General features: G+C 42.2%; 1 protein-coding gene across 1 annotated transcript in view; it reads right to left on the bottom strand.

Annotated features, from left to right (window-relative positions):
- LOC110494494 (ataxin-7) overlaps positions 1 to 14,262 on the bottom strand; it is a 37,420-nt gene extending 23,158 nt beyond the window's left edge. The window contains exons 1-4 of the mRNA XM_036950559.1: positions 14,034 to 14,262; positions 7,875 to 7,974; positions 3,952 to 4,161; positions 3,721 to 3,789 (exon numbers count right to left, since the gene is read on the bottom strand). Coding sequence (XP_036806454.1) covers positions 3,721 to 3,789; positions 3,952 to 4,153 — 271 coding nt within the window. The 5' untranslated portion in view covers positions 4,154 to 4,161; positions 7,875 to 7,974; positions 14,034 to 14,262. The remainder of the gene's footprint in view (positions 1 to 3,720; positions 3,790 to 3,951; positions 4,162 to 7,874; positions 7,975 to 14,033) is intronic.
- Positions 14,263 to 15,059: the final 797 nt, after the last annotated feature.

Below are 15,059 nucleotides of genomic sequence, written 5' to 3'. Positions count from 1 at the left end.
AAAAATTGGTGAAACTCCATGTGCCATTTCATTCCCCATTTTCTTGTGTGGTATGGAGATGAGAGAGAAGGAGAGAAAGAGTAGAATGCAGTTAATTTCACCTTCCTCTTCAATGGCAGTGATGAATGATCTAGGTAGAGTAGTAGCAGATTTGGATGCTCAGAGCACAGAGGCTGGCTGCACACAGACACAGGGCAGCAAGAACCTTGCTGATCTTTGATCCCATGTACCATCTCCTGCCGTGGAGCCCTTGGGCAAGGGACTTAAATCCCCACAATTTTTCTCCATCCATGGGCGCTGCATTGCAGCTGACCCTGTGCCTCGCGACATGTATGTGTGTACCTCAAGGGTGCTGGGAAAGGCAGAAGATACATTTCTGTTCTAACCAAAGGACAACACAGTTGTATTCTATTGATGTTTTAAGGACACGATCAGCTCTCCCATTTTCTTACATCTAGTCAGCAGTTTGTTGCACTTACAGTGCATTCAGACCCCTTCCCCATATTTTGTTACAGCCTTATTCTAAAATGTATTAAAAAAAAGTCTTCACACAATACCCCATAATGACAAAGCGAAAACATGTTTTTAGAAACATTTTAAAATTTATTAAAAATATAAATCAGAAATGCCTTATTTACGTAAGTATTCAGACTCTTTGCTAGGAGACTCAACATTGAGCTCAGGTGCATCCTGTTTCCATTTATCATCCTTGAGATGTTTCTACAACTTGGGAGTCCACCTGTGGTAAATTAATTTAGATTGGACATGATTTGGAAAGGCACACACCTGTCTATAAAGGTCACACAGTTGACGTGCATGTCAGAGTAAAAATCAAGCCATAAGGTTGAGGCCCATATCTGGGGAAGGGTACCAAAAAATGTCTGCAGCATTGAAGGTCCCCAAGAACACAGTGGCTTCCATCATTCTCAAACGGAAGCAGTTTGGAACCACCAAGAATCTTCCTAGAGCTGGCCCGCCCAGCCAAACTGAGCAATTGGGGGAGAAGGGCCTGGGTTAGGCTGGTGACCAAGAACCTGATGGTCACTCTGACAGATCTCCAGAGTTCCTCTTGGGAGATGGGAGAAGCTTCCAGAAGCCACTCCTCAGTAAAAGGCACAAGACAGTCCACTTGGAGTTAGCCAAAAGACACCTAAAGGACCCAAGATTCTCTGGTCTGATGAAACCAAGAATGAACTCTTTGGCCTGAATGCCAAGCATCACTTCTGGAGTAAACTAGGCACCATCCCTACGGTGAAGCATGGTGGTGGCAGCATCATGCTGTGGGGATGTTTTTCAGCAGCAGGGACTGGGAGACTAGTCAGGATCGAAGGAAAGATGAACGGAGCAAAGTGCAGAGAGATCCTTGAAGAAAAACTTGCTCCGGAGTCTCAGGACCTCAGACTAGGGAAAAGGTTCACCTTCAACAGGAAAACGACCCTAAGCACACAGCCAAGACAACGCAGGAGTGGCTTTGGAACAAGTCTCTGAATGTCCTTGAGTGGCCTAGCCAGTGCCCGGACTTGAAACCGGTCGAACATCTCTGGAGAGACCTGAAAATAGCTGTGCAGCAACACTCCCCATCCAACCTGACAGAGCTTGAGGATCTGCAGAGGATCCTCAAATACAGGTGTGCCAAGCTTGTAGCGTCACATCCAAGGAGACTCAAGGCTGTAATTGCTGCCAAAGGTGCTTCAATAAAGTAAAGGGTCTGAATGTGATATCAGTTTATTAATACATTTTCAAAAATATATAAATCCTGTTTTTTCTTTGTCATTATGGGGTATTGTGTGTACATTGATGAGGGAGGAAGAAAAACAATTTAATACATTTTAAAATAAGGCCTTAACGTAACAAAATGTGGAAAAAGTCAAGGGGTTTTAATCATTTCTGAATGCACTTTATATAATCCCATTGGATCCTGCAGGTCACACCAGCAGCATACCACCCTGCATCCCACTGCTGGCGTGCCTCTGAGGCTAAGCAGGGTCGGTCATGGATGGGAGACCAGATTCAGCTGGATGTAGTGTTGGAGGGCTAGCAGGGGGCACTCTGGTCTTGAGATAGAATTCAAATGCCCCGGGACAGTGAAGGGGACATATCCCTGCATAGGGTACCGTTAGGGATGAGATGTTAAACTGCTGTCCTGGCTCTCTGTGGTCATTAAAAATCTCATGGCACGAGTAGGGGTTTTAACACCGGTGTCCTGGCTAAATTCCCAAATTGGCCCCCCATTTCCATCATGGCTACCTAATCACCCCCTTCATTCCTAAATGGCATATATCAGTCCTCATCATGCTAGCTGATGTGTCGTTAGCATTCTGGCACAAAATGGTTCACCCAGGTGGGTGCCACACATTGGTGGTGGATGGGGTGAGTTTCCCCATTACTTGATAAATGCTTTGAGAACCTCAGTTGGTAGAAAGGTGCTAAATAAATCCAATACATTATTATTACACAAACAACTAGAAAAACTGAACATCTGGGTATTGTTCATGTCACATTCTCCTGTTCCTAACAAATATTTCCATTTTCAAAAATAAGTGACATGTCTGTTTAGGTTCATTTCAAATTGTTCCGGAACCTTAACTGCCTGACAAACAGGGCCCAGATTGAGGCCTTCAGAAGTTCAGACATGTAGCTGGTGCTGTTTCAGTGTCGACACCTTACTGTGAGACACTGCCACATTTCACTTCTGCAGAGTCAGCTGTCGGTGGCATTCATTATCAGTAGTGTGTAGATATTTGTATTTCATTTGTATGTTTAATCCCAGCCCCGTCCCCACAGGAGGCTTTTTTACTCTTGGTAGGCCGTCATTGTAAATAATAATTTGTTCTTAACTTGTCTAGTTAAATAACGGTTCAATAAAATAAATACAGATCGACTTAACTCTCACATTGGCACCAAACGTATCAAAACCATTTGAATTTGCATTCTCACTAATATGTAATTGTCTTCCAACCTTTGTCTTCGCCATTTGTATAGCATGGTAATTAAACATTTCATGACAGTCTTTATCAAATCACTGACACCAACCCATGTAATAATTCAATTATAAATCCAAACAAAAAAACAGTAAGGCCATTCTGTGGTTAATATTGTAAATATAGAGCACGTTGAATGTGCTTATAAAACTGATCTCAACAAATGTGAGTGTGTAGTAGTTTAGAAGCACTATAAATATTCAACTGACATAGGAAAGTCATTGGAGGTTTCAAGCAATTTCCATCAAGAGTAGCAGTTATTCTTAATGACAGACTCGTTGCTCCCATTTTAACTGTGAAACTGCTGTCACCACACTGAGTGTGCCCCTCCCCTAACGGTGCACATCAGGGCTTTTCAGGTGGGCACAATGATACAGAACAGCCAGACAGAAATGATAGTGTAAAACAGACAAAATAATTATCTGTTGTGTATAATAAACAATCATGTCAGCTTTATCACATTACATTTCTGTCTTTCTACCCCACTGAATAAGCCCTGGCTGGTTGTTAGCTGTGGTGTGCACCTATTTAGGAACAGAGGATAGAAGTCCCCTCTTCAAGATGTCAACTAGTGGCCATAGATTCCAGGGCTATATCATTGATTGATCAGACTTACGTTGTCACAGGTCAATCTGGTGCACTTGCTCAACAGAACAACCAGATTTCAGCTGGTGCATGTGAAGTGTGTGTGCAACCCACCAAAACACTCATTGGCTCTGACAAAAGAGAGAACACTCACCATCTCTGCACAATCGCATGGCTTCTCGATTTTTCCCGAACTCCTTCAAACTTTCCTCCGATTCAGCACCTAAAATGAGGCAATCGAATACAGACACAAATAGTTGCACTTGCTTGCTTCTGCTGTTGCTACCAGTAGCGTGTCTTCATATTCCCAAAACTGCACGCAATCGGAAAAAAGCTAACGATCATATCTCGACTACACACACATCCAGTACGCACGAGCACTCACCGTCGTTGCCTTTGGGTATGGCAGCATCGACCCAGTTGCTCCAAGACTGTCCCAACATCATTTCTGGACTAGGCAGGGATCTGCGCTCCGCAACAGTCGCCATTGCTGTGGAGCCTTCTCCCCGCTGGATCTGCTGCTGCTTTAGCTGCCTGGCCGCTCTGCGCTGCTCCCCCCTGACGTCATCATCGGCCCTTTCCGACATTCTTTCCGCTACAATGTAACACAACAGCAGTCAGCGTTGAGGTGGTGTTCTCAGGATTCCTTCATTGATCGACTCAGGCAAACGCATGTTTCGATAACACTAATCCCTTTGACGTTTTCAGAAGCTATAGAGAGTCACACTCCAATTAAATCGCTTTTTTTTTTTTAGACGGGAGCATGTGTGTGCGAGGCCACATACCGTCTGGGCAATCACAGAGACAACTTTAAAGGAGGGACATAACTTCACCTCCCTGAGCGCAAGAAACGTGGGAAATCCAGGTCACTTACAAGGGGTGTTAAAACGTAACTTCTTATCAATTCAAAAATCATGCAGTACCACATAAACTTCTTAAATGTAGCCTACGCCAAATTGATACATTTCACATTGTAGGCATTCGTTTGTTGTTGTTGGGTTTTTTTTATCGAAAAAGCGGCTTTGTGAAAGAGAACTAACCAAATTATAGGGACCCAAAAATGTGTTAAAATGCCCTAATATTGAGAAAATAAATGTGTCACTTCATGACAGCCAGAATATCACTCGCTCTCAACTTCAGAAACGAAGGTGTGTAGCATAGGGCTGAACAGTTCGTTTATATAAAAAAGTGCAACAATTATGACCGGGATTTTGTTTTATCGTCGACGGATGGGGGAAGAAATATACATTAATGTTATACTAAACTTCCTTAAAGCGCGACTGCTTTCCAGTAAATCGATTCATATTTCTCACAACATTTTGCGTCAGTGTCATGTGGCGCAATGACGATCTAGGAACTTGGAACACTTATTCACAAAACAAGCAGAAAGAAAGCTATAGTCCTTCCGTTAGAAAACAGTGATGGGATTATTACGTTCTAAAAAACTTCATTCCGATCTACAGTACTATAAGAGTTAAATAAAGCCTAACAAAAATGAAAGTTTAATGTCTCCAAGTTTGTAGAAATGAAACATTTCCTAAAGGAATTATCCCTTACATTCAAATGGGATTCTGAATTACATGGCGTGAGATATTCTCTAATGTTTGCAACTCAGCACTACATCACAACATAAAATACTGTTGGGCAGAATCAATATGTAACAGATAGTTAATAAGTGGCAAAATCCTACACAACCATTATCAGTTTTCAATATTGCTTACCAGTAGTAACCAGAAATTACCAAATGCATTTTCAGTGCATCCACCAAAATTCAAGCGCCATACCTCTACTGCCATTACAATAGGCATACAATGGGTCAACTAACAAGGGGGCAGAGACTAGCAATATAAATGACAACTAATCAGTTCACAAAATACTAGGTTATGACAGAGCAAAAACCCTCCACTCAAGATAACTTGTGGGCATGTTAAGAGTCTAGACCACATGTCATACTCATTCCATGGAGAGCCGAGTGTCTGCCAGTTTTCACTCCTCCTTGTACTTGATCGATGAATTAAGGTCACTAATTAGTAAGAAACTCACCTCACCTGGTTGTCTAGGTCTTAATTGAAATTGTGGGGGACAGCAGACACTCAGCCCTCTATGGAATTACTTTAACACCCCTGGTCTAGAGTTGTTGTTGAAATGTTAACATTTCTTGGCATATTAATTTCCAGACACATTTTCTAAAATATAAAAACTTTGCATCTTGTTGTTATGGTTATAGGGATGCTTGTGGATCCAAAAACCAAAAATGTCATACAAGACACACATTAATGCAGCTATCAAAGCATACATAGATAAGGATACTAAGCCTAACTAAATACATCACCCTGGTTCTATACCATATACACTCACCTTCCTCTGTATCATGGTACAGTGCAACTTTTCTTTTTAAAAGGAGAACGAACTTCTGAACCTCTTCCGCATTTGTATTTATGTGTGAATGGATAGGAGCAGAGGTATGGAGACAGAGGGATCTGGTTTTGGGTGAATGTATATGGTTCCGAAGGCGAGAGTGCTACCACTAAGCCAGACTCAGTGCAGCGTATTACAAAAACGAAGTCATTGTTTACATGTGTGTGCATACTAATCAATTATAAAATCAACATATTACTTGGCAAATTTTCTGCATCTAACAGACTGACATAATAAGAATAAGGTTGGGATTCTTTAAAAATGACAAATTATAAATATTACACTTCCATGGTGGTCTACGCAGCTGTTATACCATATGTATTTAGGCCTCCTGCTTATCTGACCAACAGGTCTTCTGTGCTTCAAAAGGCCTTGGGCTCGTTTGAGGGCTAAGGCAACTGACTGTAGACAAAAGTCGAGGAGTGAAGTCGGGGGAGGTGATGTGCATCTGCGATAGCTGAAAGTCTGACACTGATGTGGTTTTCCAACAGCAAGGCTCAAGGCAACATGGTAGTGTTGCCATTGTTTATAATTGTTCTTCTTTATAAGGTTGTCATAAACATGTCTCCGACCCCCATATCACACACTCACAAACCGAAAATATACACCGGGTGTACAAAACACCATGACAGACTGACCAGGTGAAAGCTATGCTCCCTTACTGATGTCACTTGTTAAAGCCACTTCAAATCAGTGTAGATGAAGGGGAGGAGACATGTTAAAGAAGGATTTTTAAACCTTGAGACAATTGAGACTTGGATTGTGTAGGTGTGAATGGGCAAGACAAAAGATTTCAGTGCCTTTGAACGGGGTATGGTAGCAGGTGCCAGGCGCAACGATTTGAGTGTGTCAAGAACTGCAAAGCTGCTGGGTATTTCACACTCAACAGTTTCCCATGTGTATCAAAAATGTGCCACCAACCAAAGGACATCCAGCTAACTTGACACAACTGTTGGAAGCATTGGAGTCAACATAGACCAGCATCCCTGTGAAACGCTTGACACCTTGTAGAGTCCATGCCGCGACTAAGGCTGTTCTGAGGGCAAAAAGGGGTGCAACTCAATATTAGGAAAGTATACAGTGTGTGTACATTGTACAATGAATTGGTGAGACAGCCTCAAATATCACATTAATTTGTACATATCCACTGCATAGACAAATAGTGGCAAAGTTGGTTCCTGTCAATCAGGTCTTTGGTTATGTTCCTGTTGGTAAAATAACAGCTTAATGATTGGTTGACAATAGCGCCTCCCACAATGCAGGTGATGGCTGTTTGTGAAGCTCAACTGCAGAAACTTGCAGTCGACAGCAGTCAAAACTTCATGACCTTTGATAGCATGGTTTTTGTAAAGTTCATGCAGTTGACATGTAGGAGCAAGTTGGACCATTTTTTAATCCCCACAATGCAACACACTTTGATGACTTGACAGAAGTGATCCACTCAAACAGACCAACTGACTCGGGGAGCCAACGCAGCTCTTTAGGTATCAAACATACCTCCATTACATTTCACCCCACTTTGACTTCTTCCTCCTTCTCACAGAGACCTATTGGGGTCACTGAACTAATGTGACCCACAGGGTTCAAACCCAGGTCTATGGTGCAGCAGAAGAGCGCATTAGCCAACTAAGTCAAAGCCCAACTCTTCAGGACTCAGGCTAGGTTACTCATATGTAAGTTTGGTCATCAAAACACTTCCGTTACACTTATTAATGAAGTATCAATATCTTAGAGATTTTGTAATGCAATGTCAGCTGAAAAACTGCAGTCCTGAGAGAAGAGTCTGACTGCAGCCATGTCTGTGGACTGTGGAGAGAGCCTCAAAACTGGAACCAGTGATGGTTAGAATTTCAGTAGAAAAACAGATCATTGTGCTCACTGAACCCTTACCTTGTCAAATGTGGAAAAGGGAACTCAATCGTAACTGGATCAGTAGAACCTCATCAGTTTGGGTGATCGCTGGTCGCCCCACACAAGTTGTGGAAGGAATCTGGGTGAGAGAAAGAGACGGGAGGAAAACATTTGTATCAGCTTCATTGTTTTCCTTGTCTTGATACCGTAATCACGGTTTAGGGAATTATGGGGTTGTTGGTCTGGAAGATAACACCGCCTCGCATTCTCCTGGTGGATCTGGAGCCGCAGCTTTCACGCTAGCACGAGCTACTTATGGAGCTCCTCCCGCAGCAGAGTAATCCAATCCAATAAGCACTATCCCTGGTTAACCACTCCAGATCCCTGCAGTTTGCAGCCCAATCATCCCTTTAAAGATTATATTTTTGTTTTAAAGAACTTTAAACCGTTGGTTTTACCATTGTAGGCTTCTCATCAATTCAACACAATGTGAATAATGACAACAGTATCACAAAGATAGATTATATAGGTGAATATGAAGCCCTTTATGAGATGTATTGCCCCGTTTGCTACAGTGACAAGAATGTGGAGGAATTTCTACAACAGGCGTTGGAATGAGGGGATCAGATTGTCTTGTGCCAGAGTTGCATACAGTATAGAGTAGCTTATGCCTAGGCTATCATACAACAAAACTGTTGCTTGCTAATAGAGAGTTGCATTTCGATGAAGCTTAGCTTAATCAAAAGGATGTACACGTTAGAGCTGGGACGATAACAGAAGTATCCATACCGAGCACTTCATGCAGGCATTTTTGCTGATATCATTCATTATGATAAGTAGCCTATACTAGAGAAATGTGAAGTTTGAAATGAAATAAGTTTGATAATATGGGTGATTGTTGCCATCAATTGCCCCATTAACAATCAAACTAGTAGTAGTAGTTTAAAGGGTAATAAAAAAACAGTGGCGCACATTAACGTTAAAAATCATTATTTATCGTTATGGCATCAATCCAGGCAATTTATCACAATATGGATTTTTGTCCATTTGGTCCAGCTCTAGTATACATCCATACATCACTAAACACAATAGGCCTAGGCTACATATACCACTGATGAGTCATGTCTTCAACTAGCCTAGGCCTACAAGGCAACATAATGTAGACTACATTAGAGGACTTAAGCCTAGTTAATGCAAAAGTCACATTTCCAAATTGAACAACTACCAAGTAATCTACTGAAATTCTGACACCAACAATGTGTCGGTTACTTTATTTACCAATCAGCTAGCATTAGCTGCATTATATGCAAACTAATAGTGAAAGAGTTACTTGTTAATTTGCTAAAACAATTACTAATCAAGAGCATTAGCTAGGTTAAATGTATTATTTGAGTGAACTACACGTGTTAAAATAATCTAAACGATTTACATAAGCAGATAAAAAAAAGGATTAGGCCAATTGTATACAATGTCTTTATGCTACATTTGGTTTTCAGTTACTCAAAATCCAATGCACTTTGGTCATGCAAATGATTGTTCATATGAATAACATTGTGGCACATACACACTCTTGCATGGTTCTTTGGAGGGTATTTCACTGCTCCACACCAATGTTCTCCGCACAAAATACATTTAACATTGTAAATATAATAAATGCATAGTTTAGACTCCATTGAGACACACCCAGAAGTAACACCATACTTATTTGAATATAATTTTATTTGTCACATGCGCCAAACACTGGGCCGTACGCACAAACCTCTATTGCTCCTTACGGTCAGATGCCAAGAAGTTGCCATACCAGAAAATGATGCAACCGGTCAGGATGCTCTCGATGGCACAGCTGTATAACTTTGAAGATCTGGGGACCCATGCCAAATCTTTTCAGTCTCCTGAAGGGGAAACGGTGTTGTCGTGCCCTCTTCACGACTGTCTTGGTGTGTTTGGATGATGATAGTTTGTTGGTGATATGGACACCAAGGAACTTGAAATTCTTGACCCGCTCGACTACAGCCCCCTCGATGTTAATGGGGGCCTGTTCGGCCCTCCTTTTCCTGTAGTCCAATGTGTCTTGCTCACATTGAGGGAAAGGTTGTTGTCCTGGCACCACACTGCCAGGTCTCTGACCTCCTCCCTATAGGCAGTCTCATCGTTGTTGGTGATCAGACCTACGACTGTTGTGTCGTCAGCAAACTTAATGGTGTTGGAGTCGTGCTTGGCCACACAGATGTGGGTGAGCAGGGAGTACAGGAGGGAACTAAACACGCACCCCTGAGGGGCCCTAGTGTTGAGGATCAGTGTGTGTTGTTGCCTAACCTTACCACCTGGGGGTGGCCCGTCAGAAAGCCCAGGATCCAGCTGCAGAGGGAGGTGATTAGTCCCTGGGTCCTTAGCTTAGTGATGAGCTTTGTGGGCACTATGGCGCTGAACACTGAGCTGTAGTCAATGAACAGCATTCTCACATTTGTGTGTTCCTTTTGTCCAGGTGTGAAAGGGTAGTGTGGGGTGCGATTGAGATTTAATCATCTGTGGATCTGTTGGGGTGGTATGCGAATTGTAGTGGGTCTAGGATTTCTGGGATGATGGTGTTGATGTGAGCCATGACAAGCCTTTCAAAGCACTTCATGGCTACAGATTTGAGTGCTACAGGCGGTAGTCATTTAGGCAAGTTACCGTTGCTTTCTTGGGCACAGGGACTATGGTGGTCTGCTTGAAACTAGAGGTTGACCGACTAAATCGGAATGGCCGATTAATTAGGGCCGATTTCAAGTTGTTTTCATAACAATTGGACATCGGTAATTTTGGACACCGATTTCGCCATTTTTTAAATTTATTTTTTACACCTTTATTTAATCTTTATTTAACTAGGCAAGTCAGTTAAGAACACATTCTTATTTTCAATGACAGCCTAGGAATGGTGGGTTAACTGCCTTGTTCAAGGGCAGAACGACAGATTTTTACCTTGTCAGCTCAGGGATTCAATCCTGCAACCTTTCGGTTAACTAGTCCTACGCTCTAACCACCTGCCTCACGAGGAGCCCGCCTGTTACGCGAATGCAGTAAGAAGCCAAGGTAAGTTAAGCTAGCATTAAACTTAATCATAATCACTAGTTATTACTACACATGGTTGATATTACTAGTTTATCTAGAGTGTCCTGCGTTGCATATAATCGATGCAGTGCGCATTCTTGAAAAAGGACTTTCGTTGCTCCAACGTGTACCTAACCATAAAATCAATACACAGAAGTATACATTTTTAAACCTGCATATTTAGCTAAAAGAAATCCAGGTTAGCAGGCAATATTAACCAGGTGAAATTGTGTCACTTCTCGTGTTCATTGCACGCAGTCAGGATATATGCAACAGTTTGGGCCGCCTGGCTCATTGCAAACTAATTTGCCAGAATTTTATGTAATTATGACATAACATTGAAGGTTGTGCAATGTAACAGCAATATTTAGACTTATGGATGCCACCCGTTAGATAAAATACGGAACGGTTCCGTATTTCAATGAAAGAATAAACGTTTTGTTTTCGAGATGATAGTTTCCGGATTCTACCATATTAATGACTTAAGGCTTGCATTTCTGTGTGTTATTATGTTATAATTAAGTCTATGATTTGATAGAGCAGTCTGAGCGGTGGTAGGCACCAGCAGGCTCGTAAGCATTCATTCAAACAGCACTTGTGCGTTTTGCCAGCAGCTCTGCTGTTTATGACTTCAAGACTATCAACTATCGAGATTAGGCTGGTATAACGATGTGAAATGGCTAGCTAGTTAGCGGGGTGCGCGCTAATAGCGTTTCAAACGTCACTCGCTCTGAGACTTGGAGTGGTTGTTTCCCTTGCTCTGCAAGGGCAGCGGCTTTTGTGGAGCGATGGGTAACGCTGCTTCGAGGGTGGCTGTTGTCGATATGTTCCTGGTTCAAGCCCAGGTAGGAGCGAGGAGAGGTACGGAAGCTATACTGTTACACTGGCAATACTAAAGTGCCTATAAGAACATCCAATAGTCAAAGGTATATGAAATACAAATGGTATAGAGAAATAGTCCTATAATAACTAACCTAAAACTTCTTACCTGGGAATATTGAAGACTCATGTTAAAAGGAACCACCAGCTTTCATATGTTCTCATGTTCTGAGCAAGGTACTTAAACGTTAGCTTTCTTACATGGCACATATTGCACTTTTACTTTCTTCTCCAACACTTTGTTGTTGCATTATTTAAACCAAATTGAACGTTTCATTATTTATTTGAGGCTAAAATGATTTTATTTATATATTATATTAAGTTAAAATAAGTGTTCATACAGTATTGTCGTAATTGTCATTATTACAAATACATTTTTAAAATCGTCCGATTAATCGGCAACGGCTTTTTTTTTGTCCTCCAATAATCGGTATTGGCGTTGAAAAATCATAATCGGTCTACCTCTACTTGAAACATGTACATTTTACACACTCGGTCAGGAAGAGGTTGAAAATATCAGTGAAGACACTTGCCAGTTGGTCCGCACATGCTCCGAGTAGACGTCCTGGTAATCCGTCTGGCCCCACGGTCTTGTGAAAGTAGGTCTTGCTCACATCAGCTACGGAGAGCGTGATCACAGTCGTCCAGCCAGCTTTGTGCTCTCATGCACGCTTCAGTGTTGTTTGCTTCAAAGCGAGCATAAAAAGGCATCTGGTAGGCTCGTGTCACTGGGCAGCTCGCGGCTGTGCTTCCCGTTGTAGTCTGTAATCGTTTGCAAGCCCTGCCACAGCCGTCAAGCATCAGAGCTGGGGTAGTAGGATTCAATCTTAGTCCTGTATTGACGCTTTCCTGTTTGATGGTTCGTTGAGGGCATAGCATGATTTCTCCAAATTAGTGACCCACTCCTTGAAAAAGTGGCAGCTCTCGCCTTTAGCTCGGTGCGGATGTTGCCTGTAATCCATGGTTTCTTGTTGGGATATGTACATACGGTCACAGTGGGGACGACGTCTTCGATGCACGTATTGATGAAGCCGGTGACTGGTGGTATACTCCTCAATGCCATTGGATGAATCCCGGAAGATATTCCAGTCTGTGCTAGTAAAATAGTACTGTAGTCTCTGTGTGGTGTAAAGATGGTCTAGAGTTTTTTTTCTCCTTTAGGCCGTTATTGTAAATAAGAATTAGTTCTTAACTGATTTGGCTAGTTAAATAAAAATAAAACCTCATTAGGGATCCTTGGGATGTTCCTCCCCATTGAATTTGAAATTTAAAAAGATTAAGGCACGGTTTCTCAAACTCGGTCTTCAGGGACCACGTTTTGGTTGTTGCCCTACCACTACACAGCTGATTCAAATAATCATCAAGCTTTGAGATATATATATATATATATATATATATATATATATATATATATATATATATTTATTTAACTAGGCAAGAACAAAATCTTATTTACAATGACGACCTACCCTGGCCAAATCCTAACAACGCTGGGCCAATTGTGCGCCGCCCTATGGGACTCCCAATTCGGGCCATTTGTGATACAGCCTGGAATTGAACCAGAGTCTCTAGTAACACCTCTATCACCGAGATGCAGTACCTTATCACCGAGATGCGGGAGCCCAAGTGATCATTTGAATCAACTGTGTAGTGTTAAGGGTAGTGTCAAGGGAAAAACCAAAACGTGCACCCCTTGGGGTCCCGAGGACCGAGTTGGGGAAACACTGGATTAAGGTTGGGTTAGGGACGTCCCAAGGATTCCGAGTAGCACTGACCATCTCACGCAAGAGGTAGGCCGTCAAAGACTATATAAAGACGAGATGTTTTTGACTAAGATGAAAACGTGTCAGTTTATCACTTTTACGAGGTTGGCGTAATAACATGTTCAACTACTTAAGACATTGTCTCGAATATTTGCCTTTAGATTTCGAGAAAAATAAACAACTAAGGACATTTTCTCTCAGTTTTTCACTCAAACACCAAACCCCGGCATGGTCTGCTTGGTGTTTCGCAAGCGTTCCCGGAAGTCTCGCGATGTTGCGTCTCTGGTTTAGAAACTCTGTGCCCATATCACCAAACTAGATAATTTCGCAGTCAATCGAGGAGTGGCTAGCTAGCTATCATTAGCGCTAACTCAAGTAAGCTAGCTTGCTGGCCAGCCATATATTCCAATGAACCTGGCAGAAGTCATTAACAGCCGACATAGAAACATGATGAATTTGCACTTACCAAGGTCCTGGACGTTGGGGATGCAAATGTGACGGCAGACAGATACAAATCTGTTGAATGTAGCGGATATTAAAGTATGGAGATCGTGCAGAAAGAACGAATGCAATGCTCACTGACTGTGGAGGTCTTTACCAGGTGCTTCCATGTCTGTTTACCAAACTGCATTCTGGGATGCAGACGTCACATTTTTTTTACAATCTATACCTCACGCACGCACGTCGCTGCCGTGCCAGCTAACTGTTTTACCCGTTATTTTATTCCGCAATGGGTTTCAAAGAGCTGAAACTGGTAGCATTTGGTGTCTTGTCATAGGGGCCAAGTAACAATTTTCAGCAAAATACATGCACCGTAATCGTGATCGAAGAGGAGTAGTTTCACGAGATTCTCATGCTGTCAAAATTAACACGAGCTGGTCTTTTGACCAATCCGTGCCCTTTTTTTCCCCAGAGGCGGGGTATTTCCAGTAGGCTGGGGTGCGTTCAGTCAGAGATACTTTTAAGGAGATGGGAAACTCCATTGGAATTGTATTAACGCCCTTGTATACGTTGCCCATACAGCATCAATGGGCCGCGCGGTGCATTATGGGTGATTATGGTACAGCGCTAGTACCACAGAGTTTCTAAACCCAAAGACGCAACACTGCGAGACTTCCGGGAACATTTTGACCATGGAGACCAGGTCAGGGTTTGGGGTTTGAGAAATCAATGAGGGAAGTGAACATTTTCTTCCTTAGCTGTTCATTTTCTCGAAATCTAATGGCACAACCTAGATTTGAGACAATGTCTTAGGTAGTTGAGGATGTTAAAAACAACTTTATATTGAATGAGTGGGTTTGAGTTGATAGAATGCACATGCGCAGTTCGACGCAAAACGACCGGTAGAGCTGAGTACGTATTTATGTGCATGCGCTTAGCTAACTAACGTCGCCATGATATCGCCTACAAGCGTGACTCGGGATTTCCATTGGAGAAGCAGTTTCTGCCTATCTTTATACTGAACTCTTTGATAGTACTACCACATAAATGA

The sequence above is a fragment of the Oncorhynchus mykiss genome, chromosome 17 (assembly GCF_013265735.2).
Source record: "Oncorhynchus mykiss isolate Arlee chromosome 17, USDA_OmykA_1.1, whole genome shotgun sequence".
NCBI classification, from domain to species: domain Eukaryota; kingdom Metazoa; phylum Chordata; class Actinopteri; order Salmoniformes; family Salmonidae; genus Oncorhynchus; species Oncorhynchus mykiss.
Note: the sequence above shows the minus strand (reverse complement) of the source record. Positions and strands in the feature narration are given on the sequence as shown.